The following is an 18,516-nucleotide window of genomic DNA, read 5'->3' on the forward strand; positions in this document are numbered from 1 at the left end:
AAAGAGAAGAAGTTCGTACTGAGCGCAGGGTTCCGAATATACGCATATTTTTTGCAAAGCCTACTTTTTGCGTGTATTGTTTCAATTTAGTAACTTTAGGCAATGTAAAAGGATGTGAATCTGAATCCACGAGGCAGAAATTATATGTGTGTACGGTATTTAGCTCCACGTGTCTTGGAAACAATAATTTCAAATACTTCAAAAGTAATAGCCTACAAAAGCAACAACTTACAATCTTTCAGAAGTAATCATTGCAAGAGGCAGTACAAGAAAACGAAACAGTCGCTTGTTTACCTATACATTTTGAGTTTCACATTACCCTGAAACGAGATGAATTACGCACGCATAGCAGTATGTATAACCACAACTCCTCATAGCTCCGTAAAAAAATTCCTGTTTGCTTAAGCTGGAGTGTTGAATGAATTTCTCCTTAACGCTCCAAACACAGTCGCAAGAATAATATTGATAGATGTACTAGATCACCTAAGAAGCACAGGGAAGTCAATGCCATCTGAATCTTTCCCCGGAAATTTCAGTTTTCATTTGATCCCCATATATACTAACAACTAAAACATAACGTTTCATGGGACTCCAAAGAGTTAGCGACTCTCCGGAGTGAGAGTCGCTAAAGAAAAAACAAATGTTTTTTTGCATTTCCCAGTTATCCAAAGTTTGCCAGCACCTGTCAATAAATCCAAAAGTTCGCGCCACTTACGTCGTCTGCTTGCTCCGTCGAGTCCAACTAGCTGCCGTTTTTGGTATGTGCGTCATTTCCGACAACTCCTAATACACCGATCGGCAAACCAACACATGTACTTCACCGAAACAGATCGTTTAAGGACTCCGTTGTTATATTTACGTTCTATCCTGGCTTTGTCTGTCTGGCAATCTATGGGCAAGATACGCTGAGCTTTGACGATGCTCGTTATCGACGTTGATGACTATCCGCATATGTGATGACCCTATACCTGCTCGAGTAACAGTGCCTAGCGAACGCTACTAATGCTATTCTCTGCTGCCACAAATATCGTTGCTTAATTTCTCTGTGTTCACGCGTGTGTGTGTGTGTGTATGCACGCGTGTGTGTGTATGTGTACGTATGTATGTATTTGTGTTGAACGGGTGATAACCTATTGTGTGTGTGTGGACAGAATTACCAGGGCCCAGGGTTCTTTTGCTGCACAACTGCAGCCGTTCTTTTGGAGGCCATTGTGAGCCCCTCGATTTATCGGGTATGTATCCACAGTGCTACTGGCATTCTCTGCTAGTTGTCGCGGAACGGTTACACCAGTAGCTAATTAGTGGTACAAACTTGTGAAGATTTGCAAGACACCGAGCGTCCAAGGACCGCCAGGCCAGAAGGGGTACGTAGTCGTGGTCTCCAGAGGTTGGCTAACTTCTTTAGATATGCGGTAGCTTCTACTGTCGTAGGAGTTACGCCGCCTCTGTTATTTTGTCAGGTGCTATGGCTCTCGTTATGGCTGTTGCAAAGTCGAGCGTTCCTTGTCATCGAAACAGCGATTCAGCAGCCACTTTGTGAATACTGACAGTGTGTATTTACCCTAAATTTCATTAGAGTACGAATTACTACTGTGCATTATATGCACAGGAAAATCACGAAAAACGTTATTCAATTCAACAAATCCGACCTGGCTAACTGTCGAGTGCAATAGACTGGGTGGCGTAAAGTAAATTCGCCTGTGGCGGTGCCTTATTACCATTTGTATTATTTTTATTATTACGCTATAATTTCTCTCCGTGACGCGCTAAAAAAATTGTAACAGGCAGATCGTTTGTCAACACGGCAATGCAAGTTATGAGACATTGCTAAACATTGATATATCAAGCCAAAAGATCTGTAGTTTGTTTGTCTGTTTGATAGCAAATTCTGAAGGGTCTGATATAAAAAGTAATAACTCACTAGTTCTCTGAATCTATCGGTATCTCTATCCAAATATCGTATTTCTATATCATAATAGTTACTGTCTATAATACTGGTTTGCGGTCGGAATGTGTCGCAGAAAGACGAGTAACTGTTCATGAAACACGTTTCTGTTTTTATCAGGAATGGGTAGCCTTGAATCCTTTTGACGACATTTTGGTATTTGTTGAACTCTAGGAACTAAGCTTTGTCTCGGTCAGGATAATGGTAGGAGTTTGGAGATATATAAACCTCTGTGCGGAATTTTAAAACAAACAACAATAAATGTGTGAACTATTAATGGGCAATAACTTCGTAACACATATATGTGTCACACAAATCGCTTCGTGATTCGATGACGGTGTGGTTCGTCGGCTAACTAGAAAACGCCGACGATACGATTTTAGTTACGGCAAAATAAACACGAGAACAGTACGATAGAAAGAAGTTCTGCTATGTACTACGACGAAGCTGTTCCTCGCACTTTTTCAATTTACTAAAGTCTATCACACTGTAAATGGAATTAAGATGAGCGCCTTATTTACACCTTGCTTCTTAATGTGGCTTGTTTTATCATTGGTCGCCCCATTTGAACTTTGCTTTCCGGCAATTTGAATGTAGTCTTTCGATGCTGAGTTAAGGAAGAACCTGTGTATATGGTGTAAGCAAGGCTCTTCTGTGCTAAAGGGCCTTGCGGCTATATCCAGTTCGGTAGGATTTATCCAGAATGTATTTCGATGCCGTATCATCGAAACCTATCTGATGATCAGAGTTTCGAGCAAGTATGTTTCTGAAATAGAGTTTCACTAGATGTGTATATACAAACGTTCGATTCGCGGGTATACATTGGTTCAGATCGCTTTGAGTAACGTGCAGACCATTGTCTTCGTCGCGGTTTTCGGGTTTCGGTTACCGGTAGAAACTGTACTATCAATTACACGGCTCTATTGATTAGGCACATGATCGTGGGTCGCATTCATTTGGATCTGTGATTCATCATAATCACCTGAAGGAGCACTTCGTTGTAGCAGTGGTTACCTGATATAAGAAATAAGTATGAATAAGCCAATTTTCGCTTCGACCAAGTTTGCTAATTGATTTGATAACCCTTCCTTGCGACCGGCGGACTTTTCGATATTTTGGGTTGGTTTTTTGCAAAGAAGAATTCCTTCTCAATTTCATATCTTTGTTGATAATAAACAAACCAATATCCGAATAACTTCGTTAGAAAAATTTGTTAACATCTAGACATAACAAAATCAACATTTTTCTTAAGATAATAGCGTAAATAGTGTATAAAGTGATCATAATTATAGAATTTAGAGATATATGCCTCATAAATGTTACGCGAGTTGTTAACATTGCGACTCTTGTAGGTCCGTAAGTGATTAGCTCGCCCTCTACTGTTGTGATTGTCGAGGACCCAGCGTATAAATAAAAGTAATTTGTAATGATCGGACCATATTAGATAACTAAATAAATCCATTGGTCTTTAGCAGTGGCAAATTTAAATGATGCGTACTGTTTTATAGTAGGTAGTACCCGAAATAATTTAATAATGCGTTTTGAATATAAAAAAAACAGACATGTGAGGTCTTTAACTTATGTATTAAAATAACGTTCGCGAGTTCCTCCAGAGTCCTACAACAGACATTGCAATAGATGATTTTGTTGGCTGTTAGCTAAACAAAAGTCCTCGTATTTGTTCACAATAAGTTAACTTATTGCACACATATAAATGTACTAGATTATCCTTTCAATACAGCCGTTTTTCTTTAAAGATGGCTTCCATTATATGAATAACTAAAAATGTAACTCGCGATTGACTTTTCAGGTGTCGACGAAGTCGACACCCTGCGTCGACCTCTGCGATCGCGATGGATAAATTTGTCGTTGACATCGACGCTGTCTTGGACGAGTTCGAGCAGCTTGAGAGTAGGGATCATCCGCCTGACCCCATGAACTCTGCTCCTACACAGACATCACCTGATCCTGCAGTACGAACAACTCAGGTACCGTTTTCGGCGCCAAGTTTTGTGATGGAGACAAGATCAACATCATCAGAACCGTTATGGTACACGACCTCATTACGGACTTCAAGTGGAGTTTTAGTAGAGCTCTGTAATGGCACTGACACAAAAACGAATGCCAACAATTCGCCTCCTCATCAGGCTTCGGTAGCTATTGCCGATGCGCTTGTCACCTCGACGAGCCTAGCGTCTCCATCACTATCTAGCAGGCATGACTTCGGAGATCCATTAGTAGCTTCCACATTAACCAACTGCGTTATGGTGACAGCTAAAGAACCAGTAGCAACAACGACGATGAAGGCGACCGACGACGTTCTGCCTACGGAAGAGGCATCGACCAACACAACAGCGGAAATTTTCGAAGAAGTACCTGTCAAAATCAATGAATTACATTACGAAGGCAACGATGTTGCACATTCGCCATCAGCCCTCGGGGAACCTGCTGCAGAAGCTGATCCGACAACACTACATACTGACACCGAACAACCTGGTGGAGAGGATTCATTGGCCGTAATGCCAGCCATAAAACCAGATGATGAGGCCAAAGTAGTTATGATGCCGGAAGTGACGGAAGAGGCACCGATTACGGTAGACTCATCGAAGTATGCAGAGACGTTTCATACCCAACTAGATAGCGTCTCTGCTACGCCTCAAAGGCAATCGACTCCGATAAGTTGTCCGGTCAGCTTAGGCGGCGACGTGCCACCGATTCAATCCATGAGGTCAACGCTTAGCCCAACCCTCCATAAGAAAGGAATTGGTAAGGACGCTGTTGCCGTCTCTTCTGAGAACAGGTTCGTAACAGACTTTATGGGAAACTAAACTTGATAGATTTCATATCGTACATATTTCAAAAAGTGCCGCTATTTGTTTAGTCAGGGTATCGAACTTCGACTGTGTAATATCTTTCCTGTCGTTTTTGGCCGCACGCTGAGTCTGCAACGCAAGCATGGATTTAGAATGGAAAACAATAAAATCGGTCACCAACGAAAAATGGGAACTCGTTATGTTATTGATGAAATCATGGTCTGACGTGCCCTTATTAATTCAATATACCTATAGAACAGCGTGCTGTTTTCGAATATACGTTTGAGTGCAAACGCTCCTAGGGGCTGTGCTCAACACAATTCTAAATACAACAGCTAGATACCCTAGTCGAAATCAAATTTCTAAATTAGTCACAGAGTAAACAGTGTTATTAATGTAAGCGAGTTGTGGGCAAGGGCACTTCTGAAGCTGGCAACTAGTACTAAATCTGCACATAAATCATCATTGTCCAAAGCAACTCACCAAAAACGAATTAAGAGAAAAACGTTTTAGATTCTTCAAAGGTTTGGCGCTTATTAACAAATTATTTGAAATAGGTTCGGCGCAGGCCAAGCGATACGTGCATTGTCGAGTTAAAAATAAATTTCCGAAGCGACATTTGACATATCTAGGAAGCAGACACAATACACCTTCTCGGTGTATGTACATTTTTCAAACGGTATCACAAGCTAAATTTGTTATAATGAGAAGACTAATCTTTTCGTCTATATTCAAGATGCCCTCGTAAGAACTTTTTGCTCCTGTAAAAGATACAGGGCGGACGCGGACGTTCGATAACTGTTTGCTTAGAAATTAGTCTGTTTATTTAAGGTGAATCAGATTCCTCAAACCATTGCTTTGGAATACTTTATTAGCCCCCTATTAAGGTATACATATTAAACATACTCGCGTTTTTAAGTGAACTTTGTATCCGACAAAAATGTTCTAGCTCACTTCAGAATTATGGCTAAAGCCATTGTTCGACGAACTGATATATATTTAAGGGTGTATGCGTTTATTAAAATACTTAACACATGGCCAGCTCTGCATTCTTTTCCACTCACATATCACTTCACGTTCTTTAAGAGGATTCTCATCTTCAAACTCTCCTGGTGAATACCAATCTCACTAACGAGATTTAATCGAACGCCGCTTTGACACGCTATTCATCCTACAATGTAATATGCACCCAATGTAACGTACCAGAGAGCGCCTCACAGCACCACACCTGTACCGGCTGAATTTACGCTAATTTCGACACGAAATTCGAGCCCTGGCAAGACGTGACTATGGGTGTCAAGAGCCATGTTTATCTAGTGGTTAGTTGCGTGGCGTTAAAGCCTACAAACGGAATTTAGCATTGTTATCTAACGCTGTTACAATATGTTGGAAACGGTTTTTGACAGACAATTTAAAAACACTGGATCTTGTATGAGCCTCTACTTTTATAATCTGCACGTAAGTCAACATTACTACGTTTGGTTTAAGAGAGAAGGACAGACACTGAATAACCAGTAAATAAACCAGTAAACCAGTAAGTCTGTCATCCTTCAAAAACTAACGTTCTAAAAGCCAAAATATCGCAAACTCTACTTAATCCCTGAAATAATTATATGGTGACACATTTCGCCTTAACACACTGAATTGTTTGTTAGCAACGATCCATTATGTACTAGAGTATACGTGGTGTAAGAAGCTTTGACGGAAAAAAAAGCACATCAATTGTTCCGCTCAGAGTAATCTTATCGTTGTTATTCACATGTACACGCGAGCCTTAAAGCTTCGAACGTCGGACGCTCTATACGTCCGTTACCAGGAGCGCGTAAACGGCAAGTGTTCTATTAACCAACTGATAATGGCTGTGATGTTGGGTGACCGTAATCGATTCGGACTCATTCGTACGTTCGAATTCGTACGTCAAATAAGTCTGTGTCTGACTTTTGGGCTTGACAAGATTTTACTGTTGATTGATTGCTAGTTAGCGCTGTTGCAGTTGCCATAGGAACTGGATAGATAGAATGTTCTATCCACAAGCCCACGAACTTGGGGTTACTTCTAAAGTCGGTAGCTATACCTAACCATATTTCGCAGCTGGTAATGACCGTAGTTTAGGCGTGGATGGCGTCACCGCTACTGGGTGGGGAAAGCGGGTACTACCGGTATTGAATGGCGGCATTGGCACAAAAGAGCGTACCAAACAACAGCTGACCGAGTTTTGCCTTACTGGTGGCCCACTGTTTTTTGGGACATGTGTGGACATACTACAAAAATAAGCCTTATGAGCGGCGATAGTAGGAGCAGGTCGAAGAGGTTTCGTGTATCTGTTTGTCCAGCTCTGCGCTTATGCACAAGACGATGTGGCAAATCCATAAACAATAAGCTCAGTTCGAGAAACCAAAGGCACGCTGAAAGTAATAATGAAGTTGTTATAGCAATGTCTTTGCAGCCCAAATGGTCGAGATTTGTAATCATGATAGTAATATAGATCGTAAACTGAATTGTAAGCGTTATTAAGTTTGTTGTATCGGCACATGACTTGATGATACTGGCGTATGAAAGCTAGACAGAAGAGCAAGGATATCTAATATGTATTAACGGAGAAGGGAAACCGGCTATATGCAACGCAGTTCAATGTATCACACAGATAGTGGAAACTGGGAGAAAAATTTATTTGGTGCGATACGCATTATGTTTAACCGAATTTGCTTTTATTCATTGGTTCCTCAGACGTCGATTGTGTGGGGTAAATTGGCGGCCTTGACTGTTGTTTCCCTTCACAAAGGTAGTCGAAACAGGTAGTAAAGGACTTTTTAAAGCCTTTGCCGCCTTTTTAAAGCTAGCTTCATACACATTATTTATCTTTTCCCTCTATTCATTTTTTCTCTATCCAGACCTATCTGGTCCATATGGTCCCCTGATAAGACATATGGTCCTCTCTCCTAATTGCAGGGCTTCACCAGCTGTCAAACCGAAAACCCCCATACATTCTCGAAAAACAGCAGGAGCTGGAGCCGTGTTGACGACTAGTTTAGGAGTTTCCTCGGAGCAATTTGAGGAGTTTTTAAGAAAGAAAAGCCTAGAGAATGCACACTTGCTGAGCGGGCACAGCTCACCTGTACTGCAGAAATATCGCAGTCCTTTGTATCGTTCCTCCGTTGATGTCTTGTCAGATAAAAAAGTTGATCTTCAAAATCGTGTGAAAAACATAAAAGACGACAGACTTTCTGGTCAAGGGCCTTTGGATAATGCCAAACGCACAAGCTCTGTGCATCACTGTGATAATGGCTACAGCACTTGTTCTTCACAGAACCCCCCACACGTCATAGAGATATCGGCAAAGAATAAAACAAAGCAAAAATCAACTGCCGAACATCAGTGCTCTGGAGAAAAGCGAAGTCTGGAGGACAACGCCTGTACAGGTTCACGATTTTCTGTGATATCAACGGATGACACGAAATCACCGAACGAAATAGGAAACGATAACTACAGATCAAATGAATGGGCCTGTTCCACAAACAAATCTGCCGAATATACGAGTCAACTGCAGGTACGGCAACGACAACAACAACGGCCATTACAAAATCACCAGGCGCAGCAACAACAACAGCCATCACAACCACAACAGCAGCAGCAACAACAACAGCAACAACAACAACAACAACAGCCACCACAATTACAACAGCAGCAGCAGCAACAACAACAACAGCCATCACAACCACAACAACAACAACAGCAACAACAACAACAACAAGAAAATGATAATCCATTGTCTAGAGGAACCTTGCCGACAACAGTAGCGTCAAACGACGAGACTCTCTTGTCCGGCACATCTGCACAAGACAGCGCTCACAACGAAAGCGGTGATCAGCAGCTGAATAAGAACCCACTTAGAGCGGATACCAGTAATTACTACAGGATTGTGAGCTTCGATATGAGTGGGGTCGAGGTCACAGATGACGACCTGAGCAAGCTCGAAGAAGAACTTCGAAGCGAAAGAGCGCCAAGCCGCCGCTCTCAGGACTCAAACGCCTCGATCGAGCCGGTCGCCGCCGACCAGGTGATCGCTAGTGAAATCGCTGAGAACGTGGTAAACAACAACAGCAGCACTAGTGCTGGGGGTAACAATGGAAACGATGCCAATAATTGTTTAAACTCTGATGGCAACATATCAAAATCTGCACCTGGGTCAGGTACACAGCACGCAATTGATAACCCTTTTATTGTGCCAACGACTGCTGTAGCTTCAATTACGACAACAGGTACTTTGGACGGCTACAGTGTTAACATAAGGACAAACCATACGAAGGACAATCACGAAAGGGTGACAATGGCTGAGGAAAGAAGGCAGGCAGCGTCCGCTGAGGATATGCTTACGATAGACGTTGGCGGGGACGAACGGCTTCGACAATCGCAGCAGATGGAGTTACCCCACCGTCAGATGGTCCCGGCAGTGATGGCTGGCCAAAACCGAGATGAGTGTCATCCCGGCTCGGGTGAAAGTGCTGAAACGCAACCGTTGTCGCTTCTGGATCAGGACGCTCAAGAAGCTTCTTCCCAGGATCGCAATGACCTGGAAGGCAGCGAGCCACGAGTTGGTGGAGGACGCGGAGGCGGTAGGTATTACAGCGTTTTATGGATGAAAAAAAAGTTGAATAGGTGACTTTTCGAAACGTTTCCGTTGAAATGTTTTTCCCGTAACATGTTTATATTATGTGAAGTAGCAGATGGTGTAGTGAGCCGTCTTCAAATCAAATTGGTTTACTGGAACCTTCTCGTTTTACAAATCAGTCAATTGATTTCTTCTTTTGCAGAGATAGATAGCTAGGCATGTAATAGTCAACGTTAATGACTCATGCTATATTGTCACATCTACGCATTTCCTTGTCATATCTTTGGTTGGATATTTGAGGGCATCCACTTTAGTTCAAGCACTACTTAAATTCTGAAGGATTGCGGGTTACTGTCAATACACGGTGACAGTTCTGTATACTTGTTGTTGTTGGATTGGTGATGATATGAGCGAATATCTTGAAACGAAAAAAAACCTGTGAAAACGAAAAAAGTTATATATAATCGACTTGCATAATATTATGTTCTTTGGCGTAGTTTAACTATAGTCGCTAATATAATATGCATGTGTTTCGCTTCAAGCAGAATGTGGCGTCATGTCACCAAGTGAAGCTCAGCTCGGAAAGGTGCGGCCACTGTGGATTCAAGACGAAGACGCCCCAATTTGCATGAACTGTGGACAAGATTTCACCATGTTTCGCAGGCGACATCACTGCCGCGCTTGCGGAAAGGTAAGTTCTGTCCAGTCCTATTCAATGGCACGTATGCCTGTCTAAAGCTGGATTCTACGAGTATCTCTTATGGCGTTCTACAGGACGCCATTTAATGATCTCTAGGTTGCGACTGATGCACAAAAGTCCAGCATCAAGGCGGAGGTTAGGTCACGGTGGTTTCACTATTCAACTAGAGGTCATGCATTTATATCCAAGCGTGTGGATGCTCTAAAACGACGACTTCTTATTTATTTTTTTGCGCTAATAATTATCTTTGCACGCGATTCGGTGAGCAATTCGTAGGTGCTATGCAGCAATTGTTGTAAGGATCGGGCTCGACTTCAGTTTATGGAAGGTGAATTAGCTAGAGTGTGCTCCTACTGCATCGAGATACTTAACAAGGGTAAGACACAACATTTAAGTTGCTGCAGGCAATCACATATAACTGATTAGTAACAGGAGCGATTAATCGCACGGCGCGAGCTGACAACCTGGACCTACGTCAATAAAAATTTATGTACAGGGTCCACCAGCTGTATTGGGATTACCAAGCGAATAAATTTCGTGCTCGATTTACGAGGCCCCATTGACTAGCTAGGTATGTTCGTTCTAAAAAGTCTGTTTGCAACTTCTGCATGTCTTTGAGTCGATTCCCAAATTTGCAATCTATACATGTCTATGTCACACAAAGACGTCCTAGTTGCATGGTTTAGATTAATATAGCTCTAACTCGTTAAGAAACTCTTACCCGCTTTTTTCTTAGTTCTAAACTAAAACCTCACATTGCTTCACAACTATTTTATGGCGTGATGTACTTGTAGTAAAGACCAGTTTATCATAGGCCCTAGTTAAGCACGAAGTTGTCAAAGTTTTTTGATATGATATCGGTCTCACTGGTGATACGTCCAAAGACTAGATAAAATTACTATATAAGGAACAGCTACACGTAGGGGACTAAATCCGGGTTTCATGTAAACGAAAGCAGCTTTACCGCAACCAGGGTTTTGATACTTCCAGAGCCACAGTATTGAATGAATGATATTTTAGTGATAATTAGCATGCGGAGAAATAGCCGCGACATCTCCTTTAGCAAACGGGTAGCACATGCCCTAAACTAGATCAAATCGATACACCGCCTGGAATTCTGTACACTTATCTGTTTCCTACTTTAGCTTTATCTTAGTAAGTTTGTGCTTTTACCAAGTATAAAATTAGTTTCTGCGTTGATTTCGTCACTTGTTATTGCATGCAGTTGTCTCAGTAAAGCCTTTAGCCTGCGATCCCCTGGTGTTCGTGCTAAGAAATAAATACATCGTTTTTGTCGTTGTATATCTTGTTTTGAATCCAGATGTTTTTTATGCACATTTGGTCTTCATTCTAAATTTCTTTGATAATTCAGGAAGCTTTTTGTAGCCTTTGAACGAATTTTCCGTTGTCTTAATTTAATTAATGGGTAAAAGAAGCAGCGTTTTACGTCACTAACAATTTAATACTTAGCTTATCTATACGCAAGCGCAAAGCCGCTTCATTTTTGATCTGACACGGCCGGGTCTTTCACTTTCCTAGTTATATTTTTATTGATATTACGTATACAGAGGGATGAAATTGGGACGTCCGCATGACATACACAACCCCACTTGATACAAGTATATGATTTATCGTTTGTCGTTTCCTAATTGGGAATTATGTTTATGTTTACCCGCTTGTGCACACTGATTCTCCGCGAGCCCTGTGGGAGTCTTGAATATGGCCAGTATGAATCGTATGTACTGCTAGTTTTCCATCGTCGAACCTGATAGCTTCTTCACAAAATGGTATGTCTCTAGTTGTAGCAACAGATTCGAATGGTGATATCGATTTAAGTTTTTTAATATGGCCATGAAGGCGACAATAAGAGTCAACCACAGTGCTACGGGAATTTGAATTTGTGTGTGGTGGTACATGCCGCTGTATAACGCGGCTCAAACGAGGATGGGCAATCCGAGAGTGCTATCGTGGCATCGTGTATTATGCCCTTGGCCACGTATTCGTTCAAATATTTACCTTTTCGGCGAACGCGCATTATAACTATTAGCCGATGGGATGAAATGGTGGCGTACGTGGGGCGCTTTAGGTGCGGCTCAAACAGAAACAAGATTATGACTCTGTACAACCTAAAGGACTACAGCGAGAACAGGCCAAATGCCAACCTTACGAAAATGATTATAGGTTATCTAGAAAAAAGAATAAAAAGCCATCATTGTGAATAGTGCAGTTACTTGATTAACGTCAATTAGAATCGCAAGTATGGTTTCGAGTTTTTTTCGTTTTCGTAACACATCAGGCCAAATGTAGGAAATCAATATACTCGTGAACAGAGAAGCAGTGGGGAAAGTGCACAATAGAGGCTGAAGGAGTGGGCCTTCACGTTACATGATTTCGTTTGATGCTTGACAAGATGTACGTTGAAAGAGTGCTTGAAAATATTTCGACAAGGCACACATTAAGTATGGGCCTTCGATAACAGTATTCCAACATTCTGATAATTCATGCCGCAAATTAGTATTGATTACATACGTTTATGTGGTTCCAATTAAAACGGATATGTACATCACAAGTTTAGCTCAGATACACCTAACTGAAGTATGAATGAACGGGATGTTCGCAGACTCTTCGCATGTTTCAGTTATGAAAACCGTTGTCAATTTAGTCGTGTTTCACAAGACGGTTTTATTGGTGTTAGGTGGCTGAATGGGATTTGTATTTTTGATCGATAGGAATAGGTACATCAATTTAATGCACTGAGCGGTTGAGGCTGGTTCGTTGATTATTATCTTGTTTGCTTGTTGTACGAGATGCGTGGCACGATTTCGAACTATGCAAGTTACAACTATGCTATTCGGATTAATCGGCAGACCTGTTTTTCGATCACTTTTAGATTCACATTTTTAAGGCTAATCGACTTTGGTTGGCTATATCCTGAAATTTCATCAACGCGAAACAGCTACAAAGACTAGAACGTGGAGAGACCCTTAAGTCATATGCTTTCGCAATGTGTCTAACAAATTAATCTGATGTTTGTTGCTGTGCCTCCGGCTGTCGGACTTCGACACCCACATCTGGCCTCGATTACTCGTACTATACTACTCATGAAAACGCCTGACTTTCCATCTGGTCCATAAATCTACAATTATCTACAATATCGATATTACGCGGCATTTGGGGCAACTCTCGAAAAAAAATGTTTGCTGGCTGCAACCCATTTTCCTGGATGTGGACTATAATCGAAAATTTTGTATTTCAATTGGGGTTTGGGGATCCTGTACTATGTCTACGTGGTAACATATAGTAGAGCGTTGGTCTTCGCCATCGTTTCGGCCTGACCCTTCGAATCCTCTGGAGTATTGCTCGACAGTCAGTCCTTTAGCACAAATGTCTTCCACAGCTCAACTTCCGCCGCCGACCGTCATGGTACCCGTTGGAGTCCTTAAAAAAGGTACGTCTTTTGATTTCGTGTCCCAACACTCATCTGTGCGCGAAACATAGTATTTATTGCAGCACGCTGATTGTGCGGTACTTTCGTAGTGATCTGTAGGGTACCTGGTAGTTAACTGACGATTTTTTCATTATTTTTTAAAATACCCTGTGATGTCTTTAATACAGATAGGAATCTTTTAAACCTGAAGTTTTTCATATGGCTCATTCTGTAGTATAGAATCAAACAATGAACCGTGCATACTATTATAGTGCGCAAAACGTACAGGGTGGTGATGCAACCCGCGCTTGACCATGTCTGTTTAGGTAATTGTGCTTTGTCGTTTGCACATCGTGGAAACGTAGAAATAATACATTACTATTGATCTTGTGTAGGAGGGGTGCTTCAGAAAGTACGATAATCCCTTTGACAATGATAACCGCTGTCAGTTAGGACCGGAAATAGGTTAAGCACTTCTGAACGCTAGCTTTTTTGACTATTTTTTACGCCGTGCCTGTTAAATATGGCTGATTTCATTACACCTTGCTAGTAGTAGTAGTTGTATATAACACTAAATTTGATTCGGTAATAATATACGGCGTAAAGAGAAAACTATAAAATTCGTTCATCTTTCCTATAATGAAATGTACATTCTTCTTGGTGGAATAATTCGCGAAGTGACCATTTGCATTCGATAACAAGCACAACATTTAGTCATAATGGTCCACAAAGTTCACTGTTTCACAGTGGCATATGTTGCTAACTTCTGAGTGATAGTCTCATGAACAGATATTTGACAAATTTTGGACCATTTTCAAGTTCTGCTTTATATACATACTCTGCTAATATTTGTTCTGTGCTGTCTTTGTGTTGTATCCACGTCGGCTTTTTTGTCATTGTGACGGTCTGTGGCTGACGGCTGAACGTGCTTGCTTTATGGCTAATGCGGCTGGCATCTTGTGGGTAACATCGGCTGCCTCCCACCGATGAATGGGGGAACAATCAAATTAGTCGGAGAAAAATCTGCCGCCTCCGGCAGTGGGCTATCGGGCAGTGTCTCCAGCGCAGGAGGTAGTGGCAGTAAGTCGGTCGTGTTTTCGGACGGTATTCGACCGGGAGGGGATCTTACGGATCTTGACATTCCTTCGACGCCGCCGGCGCAACGCGCACCCCAAAGGACTCTCAAGCAGGTCACAACCCCTGGTAGGTCCAAAGGTAGGTAGACAGGTTACTGTACCCAAAACCAAAATATCTTTTGTCAAAAAAAGAAAAACGAGTAGCAGACAAAGCTGAAATTGTTGTCGCTTGCTTGCATCGACAAAACGACGGGGATAAAGATACACTGGACTCGATATCGACAATCCTATAATAGCACGATCGAGGAAATCGAGGTTAGGTTTCGAATAAGCTTGAAACATTGCGAACCTATTTAATGGTTGGACTTGTTCTTAAAAATTAGCGTTTTTGCTTATCTTAGCGCCTAGATTTACTGTTGTGTGATAAATTAATCGAAGGCGTGAGATGAAACCTGCTATTAATAGAGAAATCAAAGTGAAAAAAATTAAGCTATCTACTATTAACCAGCTAAGTAGGATGCTTAGTGGTAAATTCAGTCCTGCACAGAATTTCATTGAATTTACCTAATGTAAATGGCGTGATCAAGCGTTTCTTGTAATGCATACTTGCCGTGTTGAGTGTAAGAAAAAGACAAAATGCAATTTGGACTAGCTCTTCAGCCAGGCAGCTATGAAGGTTCTGCTTCCGTTTTATTCTTAGCTTTGTTTGAGATCGAAAGATTGACACGGTGCTGGTTATGGTAGGCCATTGACTTGAGATTTTTACGAAGAATTTCGCCTTACTTATCTCATTTAATTTTAGCGCTACAAGCTCGTTTCTTCAGGTAATACGTAAAACACTTTGCGGTAACCTTGCCGTCTCTTTCTTTATTTCGGCTGCTTTTGCTTCGTGCATTTGACAAGATATTTTTGTCCAAGCTTGTCGTGCCAGTTTTCTGATTTTACTGATCCTATATCTATGTAATACTTGATCTCGATTGAAATATATTATTTATTATGTCCCTACATGTGTCGCTCTGATGAATTAGCGCTAAGTAATGAGTCCGAGGTAATGACTGTTGCTGAAACAACACTGAAAATTTTGAATGTCCTAAACAGACTTTTCCTTTTTTTGGCAGTTGTCAATTATTGATAACTAAATGGTTTATAAATTTAAATATTTAACAGTGACGAACATTGGTTCGTGACCTTTCCAAATCGTCATGCTTAAATTGTCATTACCAAATTTACGAAAAGTATGTTCATATAAGGTTATAGAATATACAGGGTTAACAAACATAAAATCCATTGTGCATTGTAAAATATTTAATCTTGTTTCCCATTCAAGTGTGTATTAACGAAGTTCCAAGGCGCAGAAACTACTAAGAACAATGTGTAGAGTTGTGGCGATTAAAACGATGAACTTATTCAAGTTCATCAATGTGTGTAAACTTTACATCAAATGATTTGTGATATTTGAATCGATGCCGTTTGCGTTCAGGGGAATTGTTATTACTTAGGATCGTCATTTACATTTGGTTTCACTGGCGTGTCCTTCGTCGTTCACAGGGAGCGTACCGCGCAAATTTCGTGCATATACGGCATCGGATTCTCTGGGCTCCTTACCAAATGTCCTACTCTCGAAGGAGTTTACCTCATACGAACAGCCTATGACCGTCGGGACACTGTTCAACCTACTGCAAGGTACACATTACGAATCTTTTAATGTTTTTATCATTTGATTCTGAATTTAGCAAAAACTTATATTTCCATTTCATACGCTTATTGGATTACGGTGCGTAAAATCAAAAGCAAAGATGACTAACAGTAAACCACTTCTATATGTTCCCATGATCATAGAATGATAACATATTTGCCTACTAAGCTTAGGGACATGTGCTGGCTTAAGTTGGAATTTAAGCAAGAACACGTATATGTTATATTGTGCTAGGAGTCAGGGCTTAAATATTTCGAAGTATTTTTACCTGGAAGTCTGTTTAACTTTACAGAAAGAAAATAACTGTTAAATAACAACGTAGACTTGAGTATGCCCCCACCTTGTAAGTATCAGACTAAATGGTGTATATCGCCTGGAAGCTTATTGTTGTTTGTGACAATGTGCCCTGGTATTGACTTTTTACGTATTCTCGCATAATTAGATTCTTCACTGCCTCCGGTGGCTTTTGGTCTAACCCGGCACAACATACAAGTGATGGCCAAAGTCGTAGATCTGGAGTGCTGCGTTGGGATTCGTGTTTGGTCGTTTTGCTCCCAAGGCCTAGCGGCATTTGGACAGGATGAGGTCGCCCTTGTACTCCAATGGCACCAGGACGATGAGCTCGCCATACCGAGAGACGTCTTCAAGCTTTATCGTGTCCTATTTGAGAACGCGGGAAAAGGTGTGTACAGGTTATTTCTAAAGAGTTCCAAAAAATATTCAAACTGAAACTTACTACCCGCAAAAACATAGCTATTGGAGCAGTTTTTGTTTTAAATAGAGTGTAGTTATTTCTGGAAATACTCTTTGCGTTCAATTCTTCAATATAAATTACAGCTTGTTGTTGAATAATGCCGTTTTATCCCTTTTTTTTTAATTAGAAACATAAAGAAATTTCTTTTCAGGAGTTGTCACTTAAAATTATGTCCTTTTTATAATTGTGTGACCAAATGGATTGTTTTCGACGATTAAGATCCACAGCATTAAGCTAATTTGACGACCCTTACAGGCTTAACGAGCGAGAGACTTCTCATGGTTGACATCCGGCTACTGACATCGTTCTTGTTGTGAGAATACCGTGTTTTCATTGAGACATAATTTCCTCGTGTTTTATCCAAATTCGCTATTGTACTTACAGCTGCCGTTGTATCGGCTATGGACCATCTGCTATTTCCTGGCGGCTTACTTGGCTCAAGCGAGCATACCGGTTTCCTATTCGTAAGACGGACTCTACAATGCTCCGAGCGACTAGTAACGCCCAATCCGCTTCGGGAGAGCACCTATTTAGTTGCGTTGCTTGTTCTTAAGACTGAGGTTCCGTGGGCAAAACTGTTTCCGTTACGACTATTACTTCGGCTAGGCGCCGAATTTCGATGTGAGTTGCTATATTACGTTACATGACAGACCTAAAAGACCTATTTGTAATGGGAAAAGGGAAATCATTGCACGTGGATTTGGCTCCTAAACAACGACGTTACAACACGGGTCATGTACGGTAGGAGAGACTGGGGTTTTGTCGAAAACCAAAAATGCATTTAAAGACATTAACTCTAGGCAAAAAACAATTATAGGTAGCAGGACCCTTTGTACAACGATATTTTGTCAATTATGTTTGTTTACAGATTATCCCTGTCCGCTAGTAAGCGTCCGCTTCCGTAAACCGGTGTACTTTTTAGAGCATCAGTCAATACTCACTATACTAGCAGTAAGTACATGTAACGTTATCAATAAAATGCAAAAAACAAATGCTGTGAATTATCCGATTTTTCAACTTACTTATGTAAAAATACTACTTTAGCTTTAACCAGTGTTAACCAGTAAGTTCTTTGGTAATATTATGTTTGATTTTAAAGTAAATTAGCATTCCTTATGGCCGATCCAACGTTAAGCATGCATGTAAACGATTTCCAGGACTTCACGAATTACCAGTACACAATTCAAAACATCCCTGGCCTAGTGATCCATACTGTTGGAAAGAAGACGACCATCCTTGCGCCTAGAAATCGTTATGAACTGGTTTGTATTCACTTACCTGTTCCCCAAGAGTTAATGAAGAGCTAATGAAAAAGAGACTTTTGATCTAAATATTGCTAATACGTTTGCAGTGATTAAATTAAATGAATAAAGTGAACCTGGTTTAAAATTGTACCGTGAGAAGCCTGAAAGTCCACCAAGTTTACTATGCGTAGAATTACAGCAATTTATGGAGAAAGAAGTTTTTATTGGCATTATCGGCACAATGGGCGTTAT

General features: G+C 41.1%; 1 protein-coding gene and 1 long non-coding RNA gene across 5 annotated transcripts; one reads left to right on the forward strand and one right to left on the reverse strand.

Moving 5' to 3' along the window:
- Positions 1-742: 742 nt before the first annotated feature.
- LOC111269860 (uncharacterized) lies at positions 743-18,282 on the forward strand (the record flags this gene model as incomplete). 4 transcript variants are annotated; one of them, XM_022849743.2, is given in 12 exon segments in its annotated part: positions 743-1,364; positions 3,756-4,745; positions 7,708-9,371; positions 9,913-10,058; positions 10,344-10,443; positions 13,465-13,515; positions 14,506-14,709; positions 16,119-16,253; positions 16,709-16,948; positions 17,405-17,641; positions 17,889-17,971; positions 18,178-18,282. In XM_022849743.2, coding segments are annotated over 11 exon segments (3,912 nt in total), but the record flags the coding sequence as incomplete, so codon positions are not given.
- On the reverse strand, positions 15,210-16,701 carry LOC147752198 (uncharacterized). The gene is made up of 2 exons (XR_015314710.1): positions 16,607-16,701; positions 15,210-16,246 (listed from the first exon to the last, which is right to left on the reverse strand). It is a non-coding gene; the product is annotated as an uncharacterized LOC147752198 (long non-coding RNA).
- Positions 18,283-18,516: the final 234 nt, after the last annotated feature.

This window comes from Varroa jacobsoni, unplaced genomic scaffold (assembly GCF_002532875.2).
Source record: "Varroa jacobsoni isolate VJ856 unplaced genomic scaffold, vjacob_1.0 scaffold_1421, whole genome shotgun sequence".
NCBI classification, from domain to species: Eukaryota; Metazoa; Arthropoda; class Arachnida; order Mesostigmata; family Varroidae; genus Varroa; species Varroa jacobsoni.